Genomic DNA, 20214 nt, shown 5'->3' on the forward strand with positions numbered 1-20214 from the left:
TTTTTTGCATCTTTGATAGGAAATAATTTCGCATCTACTTAAATTCGAATATAATAAATATATAATTTAATAAAATATAGCAAAATAATATAAAAAGTACATATATATATTTTTTTTTCTTAAATTCAGAGCACAATGTTTCGATCCGCTTACGTTTTAACATTTTCACCGCCACGACGCTGGGTAGTCCAGGTTTGTTGGTAGTCGTCTCAGCCCTCATGACTTTGCCGAATGCTCCTTCGCCCAAAGTATTCCCGAGTATAAAGTATTCTCTCGGTAATTCCCAGGCGCTGTCCAAAGGCAGCTCGTACTCGGACACGTTGTCGGTGCTGCTATCTTCGGCGATCACGGTAGATTTCTGCTTCTCGATCTTCACCACCGGCATCAGCAGATCCTCCTGGCCCACGTTCTGCGCGTTCACCAGCTTCTGCTTCTCCACGACCACCCTCTTCGTCCAGTGCGTAACGACGGCCGCACGCGCCGTCTCGATGGCGAGCAGCTTTTTCATTTTTTCGCGTTTCAACCGATGGAAGATGTATATTACCACGACGACGCCCACGGCGAAGAAAACGCACAGGATGGCCGCCAGAACGTTCACCAGGATCTGCGGCCGCGCGGTCAACGGCACTCTTTGTTCGTCTAGCGCTAAATAAATTTTATAAGAATATTTATTATTATTATTATGCTAATTAATAATATCAATTAATCTTATTAACCCTTTGCCTGTAAACGGGGGTCGTTTGTGTCCGGCCGAAAGCGACTATCTTCGGTACCTTAAAAACGGAGGAAGGGAGCCGCCTTGGACTATGTCGTGTAAAATTGTATCCAGACAGTGTACACACGCCCCAAGTTTAGTAAGCTTAGTCCACATACAGCCAGTATAGCAAGCAGTTCGAATTGCGTCTGGACGTAAACGACCCTCGTTTACAGTTAACGTGTACCAAGTGTGTAGGTGTACCAAGTGTAGGTGAGTGACTTTTTCATCAACTCTTTTTACATTTTTTATAAAGATTTGTAATATATATTATTAGAAAATAAGTTTCAAGACAAAATCTTTAGTGTAAGTACACTTTTTAGCAGTAAAACATAATTATTTTTATAATTATTTTTTCTCATATCAACAATTTTTATATGTAAATATTCTTTACTCAAACTATTTTTGTGAATAAAATAACATTAAAATAAAAAAGTATTGATTTTCTTGTAAAATACTTGTATTTGCATGCTTAAACAAATGTTTTAAAAATGCTTTTTTCATGCTCACAAATTAAGCTTTTTTTTTATTGTGCCATATTGCAATATTTTTTTATTGAAAGTATTATCCTTACGCTTTAATTTTCCGTTTGATTTTTTTTATTTCGATAATTTGTCCCCAAATTATAATTTTTTAAACAAAATAGTACGTTTTCCGTGTTTTACTTTGTTTACATAAACACATTGTTTAAACAAACTATTTTTTACTTGGTTTTCCGATTGATTTACAAAATAGAAGAGTCAATATAACTATACGAATTGTTTCAGATTTTTTAAAACAGTTTAACCTATTTTTTAATGAGGTGGACGTAAATGACCCCCATTTACAGGATAAAGGTGCCATAAAAACGTTTACAGGCAAAGGGTTAAGAGTGGTTTATGTGTTTTTAATTAATAATATATTATAATCATGTAATAAAAATCGTAAAAATATACATATAATTTTATATATCATTATTTATATAAAAAAATTTTATTTGGAATTGAAAGATATTCATGTTTAAGAGAAAATTGGAAAATTAAATTTAATTTAAAATTCAATGCGTGCACACTCACTTTCGACGACTCGAAGATAAGCACTGCTAAACGTTTCTCCTAAAGTATTCTGGGCGATACAAGTGTACCATCCCTCGTCTTTTTCGGTGACATTGTAAAGCTTCAGCTCCTCTGGATTTTCTGTTTCCATTCCAGCCTGTGCCAATCAAAATTCCATTTTGTTAATCGCGCGTCGGGCACCAATTGAGCATGCATTCGTCAGCAATATTGTGCACGACGTTTACGTAAAGCGTACAGCTAAATTCGCTCCTCTATTCCATTGAAATGTTAGGGAAGCGTCGAATTCTTAGGTCTAAACTTGTTAAAGCAAGAGAAAAGGAGGAGAGACGAAAGACGAGAAACGATCGCGAAGGGAAAAGATCGCGAGAGATCGCATGCAAGCTGCGCCCACCTTGACCTCCACCCGTAAGCTTTGATTGGTCTTGTTGACGGTGTCGAGAGACGTGTGGTAACCGTGATACCATTCGAGATGACGATGCGCGTCGGACAGCACCTGGCAGATCATACTAACATTGCTTCCGATAAGCACCGTGTTGTTCCGTGGCGGCCTGGTCAGGATCGGTCGATGCGGTAATGTCTCTATAGGAAAAAAGAGAAAACCCAACCACCGTTTTAACCACCGTTGTTTTTAGTTAGATTAGAGTTAAGTATGCACATGAAGGAGGCAAGAAAAGGAAACGCACAGATCGAGTTTGTGCCCAAAGTGCCCGATATGAGAGGATATAATAATAATGAGATTAGTAAGAAAAACAGTATGAGTGGATGAACCAAGCCTGTTTGTTGAATGCGAAGCATCGAATGAAAAACTTATGGCGCTTTTTCACCGTTATATTATTCATTTAATAATAATTTTCTTTGGTTTCAATTGTTTTTTTTTAATACAACAGGGTGTCTGACATAAGGCGAAATATTAAAATACCGCTGCAAATGTTTTGTTCGGCCAATAAAAATATGAATTATATATTATAATATAGACCTATATGTTTCTTTTCATTTTTATTTACTTCACTATATGTGAGTTTCACACTTAACTTCTGGAGCAATTTATAATGGGCAGCGATGAAAGTTCCATGTATATGTGTGTATGTGTATGCACATGTGTACAAGATAGATTCAACATTGAAGAAACAAAATAAGAACCCGTAACCACATGAATATTGTAAAGACCTCTCCTCCACGCAATGTACAAAATAAAATGATCGAGTTCCTTATTTACGACTCGAATCTTCCGCAGCCAGTTGCACCTCCTGTGAAAACCTTGCGTCTCCGATGTTCCGAAAAGTTCTCGTCCAGTTAGTCATCCCTACACCATCGATAGTTAACACAACGGCGGATTATCGCGTGATCGCGTCGATCGAACGAACGAAGAATTAGTTAAGGACCAGGACCCTCCACCACCGCGATAAATGGGCGGCTGTACCTGGAGCAGGGTCCCCTTGGGTGAGTCCTCCTGATCACCCGGGTATTCGGCCACCTTGACCCACTGAATATACGGTTCGAGATCGGAAACGATGGGGCACCTGAAGGTCGCGGTACCGTTAACCAGAACGGTCACGTTCTTCGGGAAGTCCTCGTTGATGTACGGCTTGTGCGGGAAACGCTCTGCGGTTTCGGTTAGCAAAGAGCTTCAGACCACTCCGGTTCCACTCAAGTCGGGATCGCGGTAATGCACGCCGCTCGGGATCGTTACGGGCACGATCGCCCGCCTCGCATAGAAAGCAGACAGTCAAGGATATCTACTTACCGATTATGTCGACTTTGAACGTATGGTTGATGCATCCCAGATGATTGCACACAATGCACGTGTAATTGCCGCTATCCTTCGTAACGAGATCCTCCAACCTGAGGGTCCACTTGGTCCTAATGGCCGTGCCGAGGTCCCGCCGCGGCTCCTCGTTGTTCTTCAGCCACGTGATGTTCGGCCTGGGATTGCCCACGCTCGGACATCTCAATCGCATCGTGCTGCCAGCGGGCTTCACCACTGATGCGTGCATCTCGTCGGTCTTGTTGAACGCGGGCGGGCTCTCTGGCACCGTATTATTGTGCTCGCCCTCTGTGTCGTTCTCGCCCTTCTCGTCCACGTCCACATCCATCTTCTCGCTGTCCAAATGCAACGATCGCGTCTCGGGCAGATCTACGAAAATGCGAAAAAGATTATAGTGTTGTACGTACATATCGTACGTTCAGTAATATTTTAATGGTATAATATTTAATATTGGAATTTATAAATATACAGGGTGGCCCATTTTAATTTATACAGTCGATTTTTTAAAAAACTAAAAGAGATACGAAAAAATGTTTCAGACAGACATGTCACGATTTCGAGGGGGACATAAGATGATACCATTGGTTTGACCTTGAATAGTCGTTTGAAGGTCACTCGAAGATCACCTTCAATTTCTTAAATTGAAACCCCAACTTTTTATTGCAGATTCTTATTCTCCATCGAAAAGTAAGTAACTTTTGTCTGAAACATTTTTCCGAAAAATGTCATCTTATGTCCTTAAAATGTCCTCAAAACTCATCTTGAAGATCATTTTAAGGACATAAGATGACATTTTTCGGAAAAATGTTTCAGACAAAAGTTACTTACTTTTCGATGGAGAATAAGAATCTGCAATAAAAAGTTGGGGTTTCAATTTAAGAAATTGAAGGTGATCTTCGAGTGACCTTCAAACGACTATTCAAGGTCAAACCAATGGTATCATCTTATGTCCTCCTCGAAATCGTGATATGTTTGTCTGAAACATTTTTTCGTATCTCTTTTAGTGTTTTAAAAAATCGACTGTATAAATTAAAATGGGCCACCCTGTATTGTATTGATATTCAGATAATTCAGGGAATTCAAAAATTATAACATTTCAGTAGAAGTCATGAAAACAAAGGAAAAATATTTAATTGACCAATAAAACAAATGGAACAAATGCTAAAAATAATGCATTATTCTATCAAGATCATCGCTAAATAAATTGTTTAAATAAAGAATCATATATAGATGAAAAATTCAATTTTATAATAAAATAATTTTTTATGAATCAGCCGTGATAGTTGACGTCGCATTTAATTGAAATTTGTCGGATAACTCACTTCTGGTTTCGATCTCGAGATCATTGCTCTCCTCTTCCGGTCTGATTGTGTCCATCACGCCGCTCGTTTCCTCGCCTTCGTCCTGGAAGCCATCATTCTGCAGATTCTCAACGCGAACGGTCACGTTTCTCCAGTCAACGGTTCCATCCGATTGCAATCTGCAACCGTAGACGCCCGCGTCTTCCATCTCGACGTATTTGAACTTCAAGAACTGCTTCGTCACGCGTATCCTCGCAGTCGATCGACGTAACGTTTCGTTGTCCTTCCACCATGTGGTCTCGACGTTGAGGTCTGGCGAGCAGCGTAGATTAAGCTTCTCGCCCACGAACACCACGACGTCCGCGATATTAACGGCGTCTGCAGCACAAATAAACGCGTCCTATTTATTATACGCCATGACAGTAAATATGCACCGGCATTATTCATCGAGTATGTCTTCCGCGAGAGAAACGAGATCTAGCTCGCTATGTTCGAAACTAATTGTAAGTTAATTGACGAAGTAAGTGTTATCTAGTATTTCAATTTCAAACAATTAAACTTCAAAGATTTTATTTTATTATGTATACATTCTTTGCATTTAATTCGGAACATTTTAATTTAATTTTAATATGAAAACAGAAAGAGATAAAGAGACAGAAAGAAAGAAAAAGAGAGAACACAATTTTATATTTTAATTTAGTTGGTTATTTGCAGTTGCGGTTCCAAATTAATTATAATTTCCATTCTTTTTTGTCGTCGCTTTGCATCAATTCGCACATCGTCAGGAAGACGATCTATAATAATCACCGTCGACAAACTCGCGGAAGTCGAACAGAAACGTCCGAAGCAATCGACGAGGGTAAAAGAGGAGAACCGTGCATAGCTTTGGCTCGGCGACCGAGCCTAATTCTCTCGAGTCTGTCTGCCCACCGATATTCGAGCCAGTGGCTTGAGACCGCGAGGAAAACTCATTTTCCTGGCGAAGCGCGGGCCGCTCATTCATGAGGCCAGTCGCCGGACCTCAGAGTATCGCCATTTGGCAACCAGCCAGAAGTGAATTGCGACACTGTCCCTTCCGACGTTCCATCTGGAGTCTCCTTGCGCCTACCCTCGCCCTCCCCTCCCACCCCACCCAACCCTCCCAAACCCCGCCGTCTCCGGAATGCGTCGCGCGCTAATTTTAGTGCCACCCTTCGCAATCCCTCGCCGCGCGCCGCTCCTCCCTCTGAATCGCCCTGCGATTACGAGCGCTAATAGTACTACGAAGCGGCTCATCTCCTCCCGTCCCTCGTCAACGAGAGCGTCGTGCGAGACGCGAATCGGAATCTGTTCCAAGATCTAAGCAAAGATTCAAATACGATCGCAATTTGCGTCAATCTTAAATTTCATAATTTCGCGATACAACTTTCGATTTTATAATTGTAATATCGATGCTTCCCCCTCCCCCCCCTCTCTCTCTCTCTCTCTCTTTTGTTTTCTTTCAATGCTTTCCCGTCTTCGTTCGGCGCTTTTTTGCCTTTCCCTCGCCTGTTTTAGCACACGGATCTGCTTCCTGAGTTATTCCAGACGCGCCAGGAGGAAGGCGCGGCGAAGGGAGGCGCGACTTTAATTCAGTCGTGAATCCGCGCTTCGCTTTCTTTTCGCGGATCTTTAAACATCCTCGCGGGACAAACGGGTCGTTGTGCCTCGGGAGGGCTCTCGACGGAAATCGATCGCGTTTATTGTCGCTCTTCGTCGTCGTCGTCATCGTGGGTGCTGCCTCGCTCTTTTTCGGGAGACAGCACAGATGCGAGGCACGTGGCACATCAACGACCCACGAAAATTCAACGTACGATTCTGCCCCTCCCCTACCCTCCCTTCGATCTAATCGCGATTTTGCAGAGCACGCTCGTCGCTAATTTGTAACGCGCCTTATCCACGATGTGACTTTTATAAAACGCAGTTTCTTTCTCGCAGATGTATATTTTTCCACCGTTCGGAAACCGTGGATTCGAAGTGAAAATTCAAAGAACCGCGTACAACGTCTGGTCTGCACCGGCGACATTGATCGATATCCGAAACGGAGGATCGATTCCTCTCGGTGGCGCTCTCAGCGGGCCATCTGCCTCAAGCCAGACGCCAGGAATAGCCTTAAACGTTTCAAGAGCTTCGCGCCACTTCTGTCCCGGTGTTGTGCTCCTCTCTTTCTGCGCCCTCGGCAACTGCCTCTCGCGTTCGAGCATAGATTTCCGTACGAGTTTCTACGCGTAGATCTCTCGGATTTACTCGCGAGGAACGCGCGCAGGTAAGGAGGAATCCCGAAAGAACCAACCCAGTGAACAGGAAATGTGCAAGATGCCGGCAAGATGCCTGCAAAAAGATAGGGAGATGACGATCAAAAATTGTGCAAAATGTCCCATGCCGTGATGCAGATCGTGACGGTGTTTCCTTCCTCTGATTGGTCGGCTGTCATGTGACATGCGCCATGTTAATACCGCGTTATTCAAATGTGGTATTTATATGAAGGTGAAATGAGAACGTTATGTCAATTGCCCATTATAGAAAAAGGTCAAGTTAAATTAATTGCGGAATCATTATCAATGTAAACGCAAGAGAACAAATAAAATACATGTAATAGGAGAGATTAAAATAAAGAAAGCAATATATACAGGGTGTCTCAGAAAAAATGGGACAATGCTCGTGTGCGGATAGAGCGGACTGAACCGAGTCGAAAAGTCCTGTACCATTTTGCAATTTTCGCAATAGTTAACGAGTTATTAATTATTAAAAATCGCTGTATTAGTCCGGCCTACCACCGAATGCAAGCGCGCGGCGAGATGCGACCGCCTAGCGATCGAGTGCCTAGCGATCGCAGTGGCAATGGCTAGGCAGGCCACTTGTAATAAACAACACCCCGCGCGCCTAGCAACCTCGATCGCTATAGGCGGTCGCATCTCGCCGCGCACTTGCATTCGGCGGTAGGCCGGAATAATACAGCAATTTTTAATAATTAATAACTCGTTAATTATTGCGAAAATTGTAAAATGGTATCAAACTTTTCGACTCAGTTCAGTCCGCTCTATCTGCACACGAGCATTGTCCCATTCTTTCTGAGACACCCTATACAAAACACAGGTGGCCAGCATAATGTTTTGTAGTACTGTAGTACCCAATGTTTAGTTTTATCTGTGTAATTTGTGATATTTGTAATAGTTTGTTGTATAATATTTCATAATATTTAATAATATTCAATAATAGTTTATTATATATACTTACAGTGACTGTAAGTATATATAATCGGATAAATAACTATATATATATATTGCTTTCTTTATTTTAATCTCTCCTATTACATGTATTTTATTTGTTCTCTTGCGTTTACATTAATAATGATTCCGCAATTAACTTAACTTGACCTTTTTCTATAATGGGCAATTGACATAACGTTCTCATTTCACCTTCATATAAATACCACATTTGAATAACGCGGTATTAACATGGCGCATGTCACATGACAGCCGACCAATCAGAGGAAGGAAACACCGTCACGATCTGCATCACGGCATGGGACATTTTGCACAATTTTTGATCGTCATCTCCCTATCTTTTTGCAGGCATCTTGCCGGCATCTTGCACATTTCCTGTTCACTGGGAATGATACGCTTGTAATTCTTTCTACGAATCTCCCCGGCGAATCGAAGAGCCTCGCGTCACTTTTTACAGCGTCGAGAAATATTATTGTTAGCAATGTAAATAAAGAGCTCGCTCGGTGTGCATTAAGAAGAGAATAAATCAGCTTCGCTAACAAACAAACAATGGCAGACTCCTTAATCTCGCGTAAAATTCATTGCATTCTATTACGAAGAAATGGACCGAAAATATCGCGGAGAACGATTAATTTCATTTTCGTTTCGATCTACGCACGGATTTTTCGAAATATGCGCACGCGCACGACCGAATCCGTCTCACGCGCGACGGCCATTAGCCATTAACGTCACGTGACGACGGAAATCTCTGATTTCTCAGCGTCGGCGTGCGTTTATTTACTCGTGTCGCGCGTGAAACGGCCGCGTTTTTACCGCGAAGCGTCGTACATCGTCCGACTGACATGTACAGTGTTTTCGTTCATCGTGCGGGGGTTAGCAATACAGTTATACAGCGATCGCGTTTAGGAAGAAGAATCGCGCCTCTCTCCCTCCCACCCTCCCTCTTTCCCTCCTTCCTTCTCTCTCTTTCTCTCTTCACAGCCGCGTTTGTTCTTCAACGTCTCCCGATTTCTTTCACGCCACGTCTCGACCGCAGCTCGCGGTCTTTCTCAAGCCCTTGACGGTGCTCTCCCATCGCGTATCTCGTCCGTAGCACGTGCCGCTCGTAAATCGCTATCAAAGTTTCCGCGCAAACGGAGGCGCGGCTACCGCGTCGCGACCGGTTCTCCGAGGGCGCCGGGCAGCTTCATAAATAACGGCGCGGTTTCTCGCGGTGCGTGCGGTCGGGGATAAAATCGGCCGGATGCAGAGTAAATAATATTTTGTCACCGATACACCGGCCGCGGTAATTCAAGCGTCGCGCCGGGTGAAAACCGGCCGAGTTATTGGACAATGACACCCGCGACTCTGCGACAGTGACAGTGGCGACGCCTCGCGGCGTTTTATTTGCGCGCGCGAGCGTCCAGCGAGCGCGACAAATCAGGGACCGCTGAGCGGACAATGATACAATGAGCCGAACGAGGACCTGAGACGCGATTGCCGCCGCACGTAAACCGACAATAAAATCGCGATTAGCCGTTAACGACGGAAACCTCCGATTTGTCAGCGCCAGCGAGCGTTTGTTTAGCGACTGCTTCGCGCGCATTTTTTCTTGGAAATAATGCAATGAAATCATAAATAGATCGCGGAAGTGAATCGCAGTTTTGGTTCCACTCGATCTGCGTAAATTCTCTTCGGCGATAATTAAGAAAACGCTTTGACGGAGCTGTATCCCAGCAAACACAAAATATGACTATTATATAACACAGAAGTAACACGTAATATAACAACTGTTATATGTTATTAATGTTGAGGTTGCATAATTTACTTTGTAACTGCAATATAACTGCGTTATAAAACTGTTATATTGCTCTGTTATACATTGGTTATAACAATATAACAGTAATATAACTGAAATATGCGATATTATATAACTGTAATATTTGCATATTCTGTCTATGTTATATATCATTTTTAACATTCAGATGTCGAGTTGTCCGGTAGACGGCTTCGTTTCTCGCATGCAAAATATAATACAAAATATATATAGGAACGGTGATCACGGCAGGGCACAACTTGTATCGTAAGTCCATTTCTACGATGAAGTGGTACATTTTTGAACGAATAATAAATAAGAGGAAAGTACGAACTTGTACATAACGTTCAGGAAAATAAATTAAACATGCACCTGTAGTTGTGGAGAGAGAAAGAAAGAATAAATAATATATATTCCATTTATATAACATTTAAATAACATTTTAGTAACACGTGTTATATTATTGTTATATTACTGCAATTTCGTTTGAGTGGGAAATTACAACTAACATATACGTTACATGCAACGAACATGTTATATTGCGTGTTACATTCTGTTATATTATGGCAATATCATTGTTATATGACTGTGTTTGCTGGGATAATTTTACATACATAATTTTTAATCCAAATTTCAATGATCAGTGATAGTTGCAGTGCGGCATATCACGGCTTTTCATAATATAATTATTTCGTGATGCCGCGGACATTTGTTGGACATTCGCTGAAAATCGTTTGACTCTCATCTTCATCCGCGTGCGTCTTCATCCACGTCCACAAATTCAAGAGAAGCGCTAAACGCGGAGACGGCGCGATCGCGTCAGAGAGACACGAGACGAGGTCGGCCAGTAGGATGGATTACCGTCGGCTCTGCTCTACCCGAAGCTACACGCGAGTCGTGCCAAAAATATTTCCGCACGCTTGGTCACGCTGATCCTCCCGGCGAAAACGTGCAAATTGATCCGCGCCAGATTAGAAGGGGCCCGAAACCTATTTCTCGGAGCTGCCTCCAGCCTCATCGACCCAAGCTCGCATCAACCCGTTTCGATTCGCGAGCTCAAAGATCCATGTTCGATCGTTCCGCCCGGACGATCACGCGGCTTGACACTTCAAGTCGCACGTGGCAATATGCACGACGCATCGAGCTCCGCGCTAAAGCGCTTCCAGAAGTCGACGTTCCCTGGAACGAATCCGCTTCCACCGCTCGCGTTCGCTCGCCTCAAATGGAACCAGATCTCTCGCTTCGCCCGAAATAGCCGGGAGTCGTCGGGATCACCGAAGCGCCGATCGCAGGAATACCCGCGCGCGGACAGCGCCGTGATTTACGTTTCTTTAATCACTCGCACCGCGCCTTCTCTTTGGCGCCTTCACGGAAGCGGATCAGTGTCAGAACGCTTCTCACTCGTGTCCCAAACGACTTTGCGCAACGTCGCGCGATAATGCACAGACAGTTACGTGCAGCACTGTTGTGTCGCACTGGACAGCTTCTGGTTAAGAACAATGTACATTGTTTTAGGAACTGAAAAGGATGAATAGGATAATATTGTCGACGTTCATATTGTAATGTAAATCTGTTAATTTGTATTGTGAGTTTGTATAGCTTTGTCAATTTGCAGGGCTGTCACGCCGCGACCGACAAATATTAATAAATTCCGCTTTTCCAAGAGCCCGCACTGAAAACAAAATCTGGTTGCATTAATTAGAAATCTGGTAGGTTCAACCAGTTTGTCTGTTGGAAAATGGACGAATCAGAATTCCTTTAGGAATTACCAGATGAGCATGATTAATTCCTTCCTGTTAAATTTACCAGATTTTCTTGATAATAATACTAAATGTATTTAGTTAAATTAACATGACTGTTTAGTGAAAAGAAACGGTTTTCTGTTTCATTACCGTGAGTTTTCTTGGATTGCTGTAAATGAAATATCATGTTGATATTTATACAGGATGTCCCGTAATAATCGCCTAACCTCTCGCATGCCAATAGAGCAGATCGAGATGAACAGAAAAGTCCCATATCAGTTTGCGATATTCGCAATAATAATCGAAATATTGCATGTTAAAGTCAAGCGAATCCAGAGCGCGCGGAGGCAAGTGCCGAGCCGCTCGAGGTATAGGATTATTATTGCGAATATCGCAAAATGGTATGGGACTTTTCTCTTCATCTCGATCTGCTCTATTGGCATACGAGAGGTTAGGCGATTATTACGGGACACCCTGTATAAAAAAATATAAGAAGAGAACACGTTTTTTCATCCGCCATCACTTCACCAGCCACTTCACAACCATTCCACTAATTTCATTTCGCTACAGGAGGAAAACGTGCCCGTCCGTGCCGATCCGTTTCCCGAACATGCATCAACACGCACGACACGAAACAATAGAATGCTGCTGGAGTGCCCTGCGATTAACCAGAATTCTGATTGCATCTTCGTTTGTTCTTATGTCTAGTGTAATATAACTAGAAGTTTTATAGACCCAACTGGAAAATACTAACCAAATTCTTATAGTACAGTCTATCAAACGTTCTAGGTATAAAATATCCAGTCCTATCGTGATAATTAGAAATTCTTGGTTAGTTTAACCAAAATGCATTCTATCAGATACGTCTTGTTGATACAATTAAATCATTTTTCTCAGTGCGTTAACACAAATATTTAACCGAGATTCTTCGACGAATTTTCCACGATAAACAAATTCATAAAGAAAAAAAAAAGAAAGAGACTCGGCGCGAAAATAAACGCTTGGCGAATCAAACAATGCCGAGGAACTTAGCAGAAGCGCGCGCGAGATTGCCCTTGAATCACTCGTGTGATCAATCAGCGGTAAAAAGAAAATCAACCAGCTGGGACGCGAAAATTATGTTGACAAGGTACATCGAAACTGCCAACTCGCGTCGAAGTTGGCCGTTCCGTCGCATGAACGGAGAGTCTATTTTCCAGGAGCGACGACCGTGAGGAAACGAAGAAAAATCAATGCGCAACGGAGGATGACCTCGAAGAAGTGCCCCGCGGTGTCGGATTACGATCGTCCCACGCGTCCGACTTTTAGCGTCTTCATCCGTGCACGAGGGAGATCTCTTTCACGCCGCGCGATCGTCGGCGGTCGATCTAAACGGCGAGATGATGATTCGACAAAAAGGAGAAACTCGAGACACGATAATCCCCCTCTTGTGCGAGCGGCGTCTTCTCTCAGCACTCTTAGGAAAGGGCGCGCCGCGACGTACCGGCCCTTTTCCATACATTGGACAATCTTTCAATGTTCCATTCGAACAAATTTGTAAAGATATTTCTTCATTTTTCTGCGGAAAATGGTGCCAACGCGGGTTTCGAGGTAATCGAAAACTCGATAGTCGAAACGCGAAACGATGACACGTGATGATTCAGGGTCCCAAAGGAAGAAACCCGAGACGCGATGAACCCTTTCTTGCGCAAGCGGCGTGCCCTCTTTGCGCGGAAACATTAAGGAACAACTAATGCTTCTTTTCATTGAACTATATCTTTCTTCATAAAATGAGAGCTCCAAGATGCGTAACGTTGCGCACATTTTTGTAGAGAAACTGCTGGCGTACTCCAAATTTAGTAGTCAAATATTTATATATATCAATAATCGAAACACGAAGCGACGATTCGAAATTTAATAAGGAGAAACTCGAGACACAATAACTTCTTTCCCGCGCGACTGACAATGAACAATGCTGCAGTACCTGAGCCTCTCGAACTATTTGAACGATTTTCTTTCATGAAACGGGTCTTGAGATATTTCTTTGTTTTCTCGCGGAAGGCTGAAATTCAGAGTTCAGTGCGCTCGGAGTTCAGCAACTGAAACGAGGCGCGACGAGACGAGCGAGAGAAAGAAGCGCGTTTCACGACGATTCCTTTAATGGTAGACGGTGCTTTTTACCGTCAACCAGTTAGCGATACTTCCTCGGCACGAAGAACCGGCAGTGCCGATCTAATTACCCCGTTTTATTACCGACGCGTGTACGATGGTCGAAATTGTCGTTCGATCGTTTCCCCGCGAGGACGAAACGCTTCCCTCGTCCGGTCAGGATTTTGTAAGAGGCGAAAAATAACTAGGAGACTGCCTTAGATTTGAACTCGAACTCTCCGGGATCCCTGGTTCACACGCCTAGGTCTTAGGCTGTACGGCCAATACTCCTACTGTTGTGATCAACTTGTTTTCATTCCGATCCTCTATACGACCTGTCAGTCTCGACTGTCTTTCCAGATCTTACAGCTCGGCCAGCCTGACATTACATTCGTCCCCGAATGTCTCCAAATCGTTGATTAACTCCACTTGAGTCCCTCCCAACATCCATTTTTGGTTCACTCTTCTGAGTCCCTCCCAACATCCATTTTTGGTTCACTCTTCTGAGTCCCTCCCAACCTCCATGTTGGTTCACTCCTCTGAGTCCTTCCCAATCTCCATGTTGGTTCACTCCTCTGAGTCCGTCCCGACCTCCATGCTCAGGCTTCACTACCGGCCAGCTGCTTCTCAACTCCCTCCTCTCCGAGGGGTAGCGGATGAATCTCAACTGTCTTCGAGGGGTAGCGGATTTTATCCCACTTCTGAATTGTAAGAGGCGAAAAATAACTAGGAGACTGTCTTAGATTTGAACTCGAACTCTCCGGGATCCCTGGTTCACACGCCTAGGTCTTAGGCTGTACGGCCAATACTCCTACTGTTGTGATCAACTTGTTTTCATTCCGATCCTCTATACGACCTGTCAGTCTCGACTGTCTTTCCAGATCTTACAGCTCGGCCAGCCTGACATTACATTCGTCCCCGAATGTCTCCAAATCGTCGATTCACTCCACTTGAGTCCCTCCCAACATCCATTTTTGGTTCACTCTTCTGAGTCCCTCCCAACATCCATTTTTGGTTCACTCTTCTGAGTCCCTCCCAACCTCCATGTTGGTTCACTCCTCCGAGTCCTTCCCAATCTCCATGTTGGTTCACTCCTCTGAGTCCTTCCCAATCTCCATGTTGGTTCACTCCTCTGAGTCCATCCCGACCTCCATGCTCAGGCTTCACTACCGGCCAGCTGCTTCTCAACTCCCTCCTCTCCGAGGGGTAGCGGATGAATCTCAACTGTCTTCGAGGGGTAGCGGATTTTATCCCACTTCTGAATTGTAAGAGGCGAAAAATAACTAGGAGACTGCCTTAGATTTGAACTCGACTCTCCGGGATCCCTGGTTCACACGCCTAGGTCTTAGGCTGTACGGCCAATACTCCTACTGTTGTGATCAACTTGTTTTCATTCCGATCCTCTATACGACCTGTCAGTCTCGACTATCTTTCCAGATCTTACAGCTCGGCCAGCCTGACATTACATTCGTCCCTGAATGTCTCCAAATCGTCGATTCACTCCACTTGAGTCCCTCCCAACCTCCATTTTTGGTTTACTCTTCTGAGTCCCTCCCAACATCCATTTTTGGTTCACTCTTCTGAGTCCCTCCCAACATCCATGTTGGTTCACTCCTCTGAGTCCTTCCCAATCTCCATGTTGGTTCACTCCTCTGAGTCCTTCCCAATCTCCATGTTGGTTCACTCCTCTGAGCCCGTCCCGACCTCCATGTTCAGGCTTCACTACCAGCCAGCTGCTTCTCAACTCCCTCCTCTCCGAGGGGTAGCGGATGAATCTCAACTGTCTTCGAGGGGTAGCGGATTTTATCCCACTTCTGAATTGTAAGAGGCGAAAAATAACTAGGAGACTGCCTTAGATTTGAACTCGAACTCTCCGGGATCCCTGGTTCACACGCCTAGGTCTTAGGCTGTACGGCCAATACTCCTACTGTTGTGATCAACGTGTTTTCATGCCGATCCTCTATACGACCTGTCAGTCTCGACTATCTTTCTAGATGTTACAATTTCTTCTCTCCTGACAAAGGAGTCGATGCGTGATAATTCGAGATAAAAAGTGGTCCCGCGGGCGAACCGGGAGTCGCGCAGGATCGAGAGAAACGCACGTCCGGTTGCGCACGTTTGAACGCATCGTCCGTTCGCGTTAGCGTTAACGTATCGCATCGACAAAGTAAACAGGCGTTCGCTAGAACGGGGATGGGAAAGCGGCCTCGAGCGAGACTGGCTCGACGATCTAATTAAGATTCCGTTTCGTCCTGGGAGCCCTCGTCTTTTTAATGAGGCGAGAACGAGGGCGCGGGTAAGAAAAACGAGGTGGTGCGGCGGATAGAAATGTCCGGATTCTTGACGGGCCGACGGATGATCCTGAAGCGGAGCGACCACGCATCTATCTATCCGCATAATTACACCCTGAAACGAATCGCCTGTCTTTCGGCTGGGATCAAGAAACGTCGTTCAAGCGATCAAGGAGAGCAACAAGCTCGCTCGTTATCTCGGCGAACGCGCCTGCCTTCCCGAGTCGAAATTTTGCGCCTACTTTAATGCTTTTAGCAGTCGTACGAACCTACTTTTAGGAAAATAGAACCTAGAACTCTTACATTGAAACTCAAACTCCTACAAACAGATATTAAGATGCTATTTTGACCCTGCAACATTCGACTATAATCTTGATCGTAACCTGCTTTGACGCTCTAGCGGCAAAAAAGGAAATTTCGGACATATTTTAGTGTTAAAGTAGTAGCTAAATAGACGCTGAATAACGCCTCAAATGAAGAATTCGAGGTTCGATGTAGAACTAAAATTTCGACTCGGGTTGTTTCGGGCCTTGTTTCGGGAGATTCCGACTCTCCACGAAGACTCGCGAAAATCGACGAAGTCGTGACGAACTTCCGTGTGCGTGCCGGAATGCCGGATTCGCCCGAGTCCAGTACGCTCGCGGCATCGAGAGGGGGAGTAGCGTTTTCCGACGATTCATGCGTTCACGCAGGCGAGGCTATGGGCATGTATCCAGTGGAAAAACGACGCGATGGCCGATCGACTGACAAGATCGTCGTCTCTCGGCGAAATCTCCTCCTCGATACGTCCACGTCACGCTCTCTACCGCCATCCCTCCCCATCCCCGCGCGTATAAATCGCGCACCGCTCGTCTCTTTCATTGTCCAATTGGTAATATCAGCCGCTATTACGCTGTTGAATACATTTAATAGGCAAAAGATTGGCAGTGGCTCTCATCGCGCGCGCTCTCCCGGCGGCGGCTCTCTCCCGCGCTCTGAATTTAGTCCGAGAAAATGGCGTTTCGTGCGCGTCACCGTCACGGGGGTATCGTCGTCGGTCGATTCGGTAATAGCGGCCCCGCAGTCCGGCACCGGCATTCAACGACCGGACAATTGGACAATTGAGCTCAATCATAATAACGCTCATACGCATATCGTGCCCGCGGAGAGTGTTTCGTCCGTTCGCCGACGTTTTATATTTATTTATTTATTTATCCAAATATTTCAGCCCCGTCCGTCAAGTAGAGCGCCGTAACCCGCGGGACGAAACACTCCGCGGGCACGATATGCGTATGAGGAATCCCCCCCCCCCCTCATCGATCCCCTCCATCGATCGTTATTTAGGCGAGCGTCGCGACGAAACAAAACACGGCGTACATGTTGCACGTTTATGCACGTGGTCGCGCCGTTCGTTGCTGAGATTCCAACAAAATCTCCACTTTCCAGCACGTAGCAACTACGGTATATATGGTGGAAACCCAATGGCGCGGTTCGTACAAAGCGGTGCCTGTTCGCCAGATGTGACGGACCGAAATTTTCGACCCGCGCCTTCCTCCTTTCGAAACCGGCCACGTTAGAACCGTGGGTTCGTGGAAATCGACGTTTCCATTGTTTAGAACAATAAACGAGTGCCCACGCGCGCCGTCCTCCCCCGTCCTTCGCGCCAAATACGCCGCACTATTGCGTAACGGCTTCGCGATATCGGCGGAACAGTCGAACGGACGAAATCCGAAAAAGATTGAAAGACGATTGTTCAATTGACCTTGATAATTTAAACCGAAGTTTCCAACAAAGAGGATTTGTCCTTGGAAAGCAATGTCCAAAGTAACTTTGACAATTTAAAACAAAATTTCCAACAAAGTGGATCCAATCGATTTGATGCCGCAAATTGATGGAAACAGTATGCGCTTCGGCGATCGAAAAGAATATTCCGAAGAGAAAACGAAAGAACATTCAAGTCAATTTGATCGACTCGCCGCAAGTGTCATGCAACTTGAATTTATAATTGAAAACTAGATTTCCACACGGACTTAAAAATGTCCAAGTTAATTCGATTCTAATGGTCAGGCCACCGGATGTAATTAGCCGGAATCGATGATAAATGATTCCACCGCGCGAATATCGCGAGGATAAATGACCGCTGCGTCCATGCGACGCATGCTCCTGCCGGTAATTATATCCACGTCGGAGTATAATTATCGTCGCTAATTAATCGTCGCGTTCGCGATTCTCCATCCGCGTCTGCGTCGCGTTTTCGAGCACGAAAACTTCGGTCTACGTTATTTCAGCAGCCGCAGTAATCGTATGCGGTTTCCTTAAACCGTAAGCCGCAACAAAGCGCCAACGTCTCGCGTTTTAAATAGCGGTGATGCATCGGCGCGTTTTCCGAGACGTACACGTTAACGATAAGCTCCGCTCGCGAGACCGCAAGCGCCGATAATTAAGACGCGCTGCGAAGTCTAGCAGTAACGTGACTGGAAATAAACCGAGATCGAGTGGCGCGCGTGAAAGCCCGATAAAATCGACGATTTCTCGATTTCTTCGCGCAGATTTCACGAGATTCCATCACGTATCGCGAGAGCTCGTTTCTTACCCTATCGTTAATCCGGAACGCAAGCATCGGCATTCTAACAATCGTCGGAATTACGTTGTAACTGTAACGATTATAAAATGCAATTAATTTCTTTTGCATTCGCTTTTCTCTCCGTTTTTTTCCTCGCGTTTCACTTCCGCCAGCTTGCTTGTCAATCTTGTTCGCGCTGCTTCGTTCTCTATTTTCTATGTCGATTTTAGTAAAAAAGAATTAATTTATATTTTATTTTAATAAAAAGAGATTTAATTTAAACATTTGTAAGATCTGGAAAGACAGTCGAGACTGACAGGTCGTATAGAGGATCGGAATGAAAACACGTTGATCACAACAGTAGGAGTATTGGCCGTACAGTCTAAGACCTAGGCGTGTGAACCAGGGATCCCGGAGAGTTCGAGTTCAAATCTAAGGCAGTCTCCTAGTTATTTTTCGCCTCTTACAATTCAGAAGTGGGATAAAATCCGCTACCCCTCGGAGAGGAGGGAGTTGAGAAGCAGCTGGCCGGTAGTGAAGCCTGAACATGGAGGTCGGGACGGACTCAGAGGAGTGAACCAACATGGAGGTTGGGAAGGACTCAGAGGAGTGAACCAACATGGAGATTGGGAAGGACTCAGAGGAGTGAACCAAAAATGGATGTTGGGAGGGACTCAGAAGAGTGAACCAAAAATGGAGGTTGGGAGGGACTCAAGTGGAGTGAATCGACGATTTGGAGACATTCGGGGACGAATGTAATGTCAGGCTGGCCGAGATGTAAGATCTGGAAAGACAGTCGAGACTGACAGGTCGTATAGAGGATCGGAATGAAAACAAGTTGATCACAACAGTAGGAGTATTGGCCGTACAGCCTAAGACCTAGGCGTGTGAACCAGGGATCCCGGAGAGTTCGAGTTCAAATCTAAGGCAGTCTCCTAGTTATTTTTCGCCTCTTACAATTCAGAAGTGGGATAAAATCCGCTACCCCTCGAAGACAGTTGAGATTCATCCGCTACCCCTCGGAGAGGAGGGAGTTGAGAAGCAGCTGGCCGGTAGTGAAGCCTGAACATGGAGGTCGGGACGGACTCAGAGGAGTGAACCAACATGGAGGTTGGGAAGGACTCAGAGGAGTGAACCAACATGGAGATTGGGAAGGACTCGGAGGAGTGAACCAACATGGAGGTTGGGAGGGACTCAGAAGAGTGAACCAAAAATGGATGTTGGGAGGGACTCAGAAGAGTGAACCAAAAATGGATGTTGGGAGGGATTCAAGTGGAGTGAATCGACGATTTGGAGACATTCGGGGACGAATGTAATGTCAGGCTGGCCGAGCTGTAAGATCTGGAAAGACAGTCGAGACTGACAGGTCGTATAGAGGATCGGAATGAAAACAAGTTGATCACAACAGTAGGAGTATTGGCCGTACAGCCTAAGACCTAGGCGTGTGAACCAGGGATCCCGGAGAGTTCGAGTTCAAATCTAAGGCAGTCTCCTAGTTATTTTTCGCCTCTTACAATTCAGAAGTGGGATAAAATCCGCTACCCCTCGAAGACAGTTGAGATTCATCCGCTACCCCTCGGAGAGGAGGGAGTTGAGA

General features: G+C 44.9%; 1 protein-coding gene across 1 annotated transcript in view; it reads right to left on the bottom strand.

The window, feature by feature from the left end:
* Positions 1-20214, bottom strand: part of LOC105278054 (fibroblast growth factor receptor homolog 1-like) — a 60687-nt gene that overhangs the window by 3410 nt on the left and 37063 nt on the right. The window contains exons 3-7 of the mRNA XM_011336871.3: positions 4897-5253; positions 3554-3943; positions 2201-2388; positions 1810-1945; positions 154-645 (exon numbers count right to left, since the gene is read on the bottom strand). Of these exons, the coding sequence (XP_011335173.2) occupies positions 154-645; positions 1810-1945; positions 2201-2388; positions 3554-3943; positions 4897-5253 (1563 nt within the window). The remainder of the gene's footprint in view (positions 1-153; positions 646-1809; positions 1946-2200; positions 2389-3553; positions 3944-4896; positions 5254-20214) is intronic.

Source organism: Ooceraea biroi, chromosome 1 (assembly GCF_003672135.1).
Source record: "Ooceraea biroi isolate clonal line C1 chromosome 1, Obir_v5.4, whole genome shotgun sequence".
Lineage (NCBI taxonomy): Eukaryota > Metazoa > Arthropoda > Insecta > Hymenoptera > Formicidae > Ooceraea > Ooceraea biroi.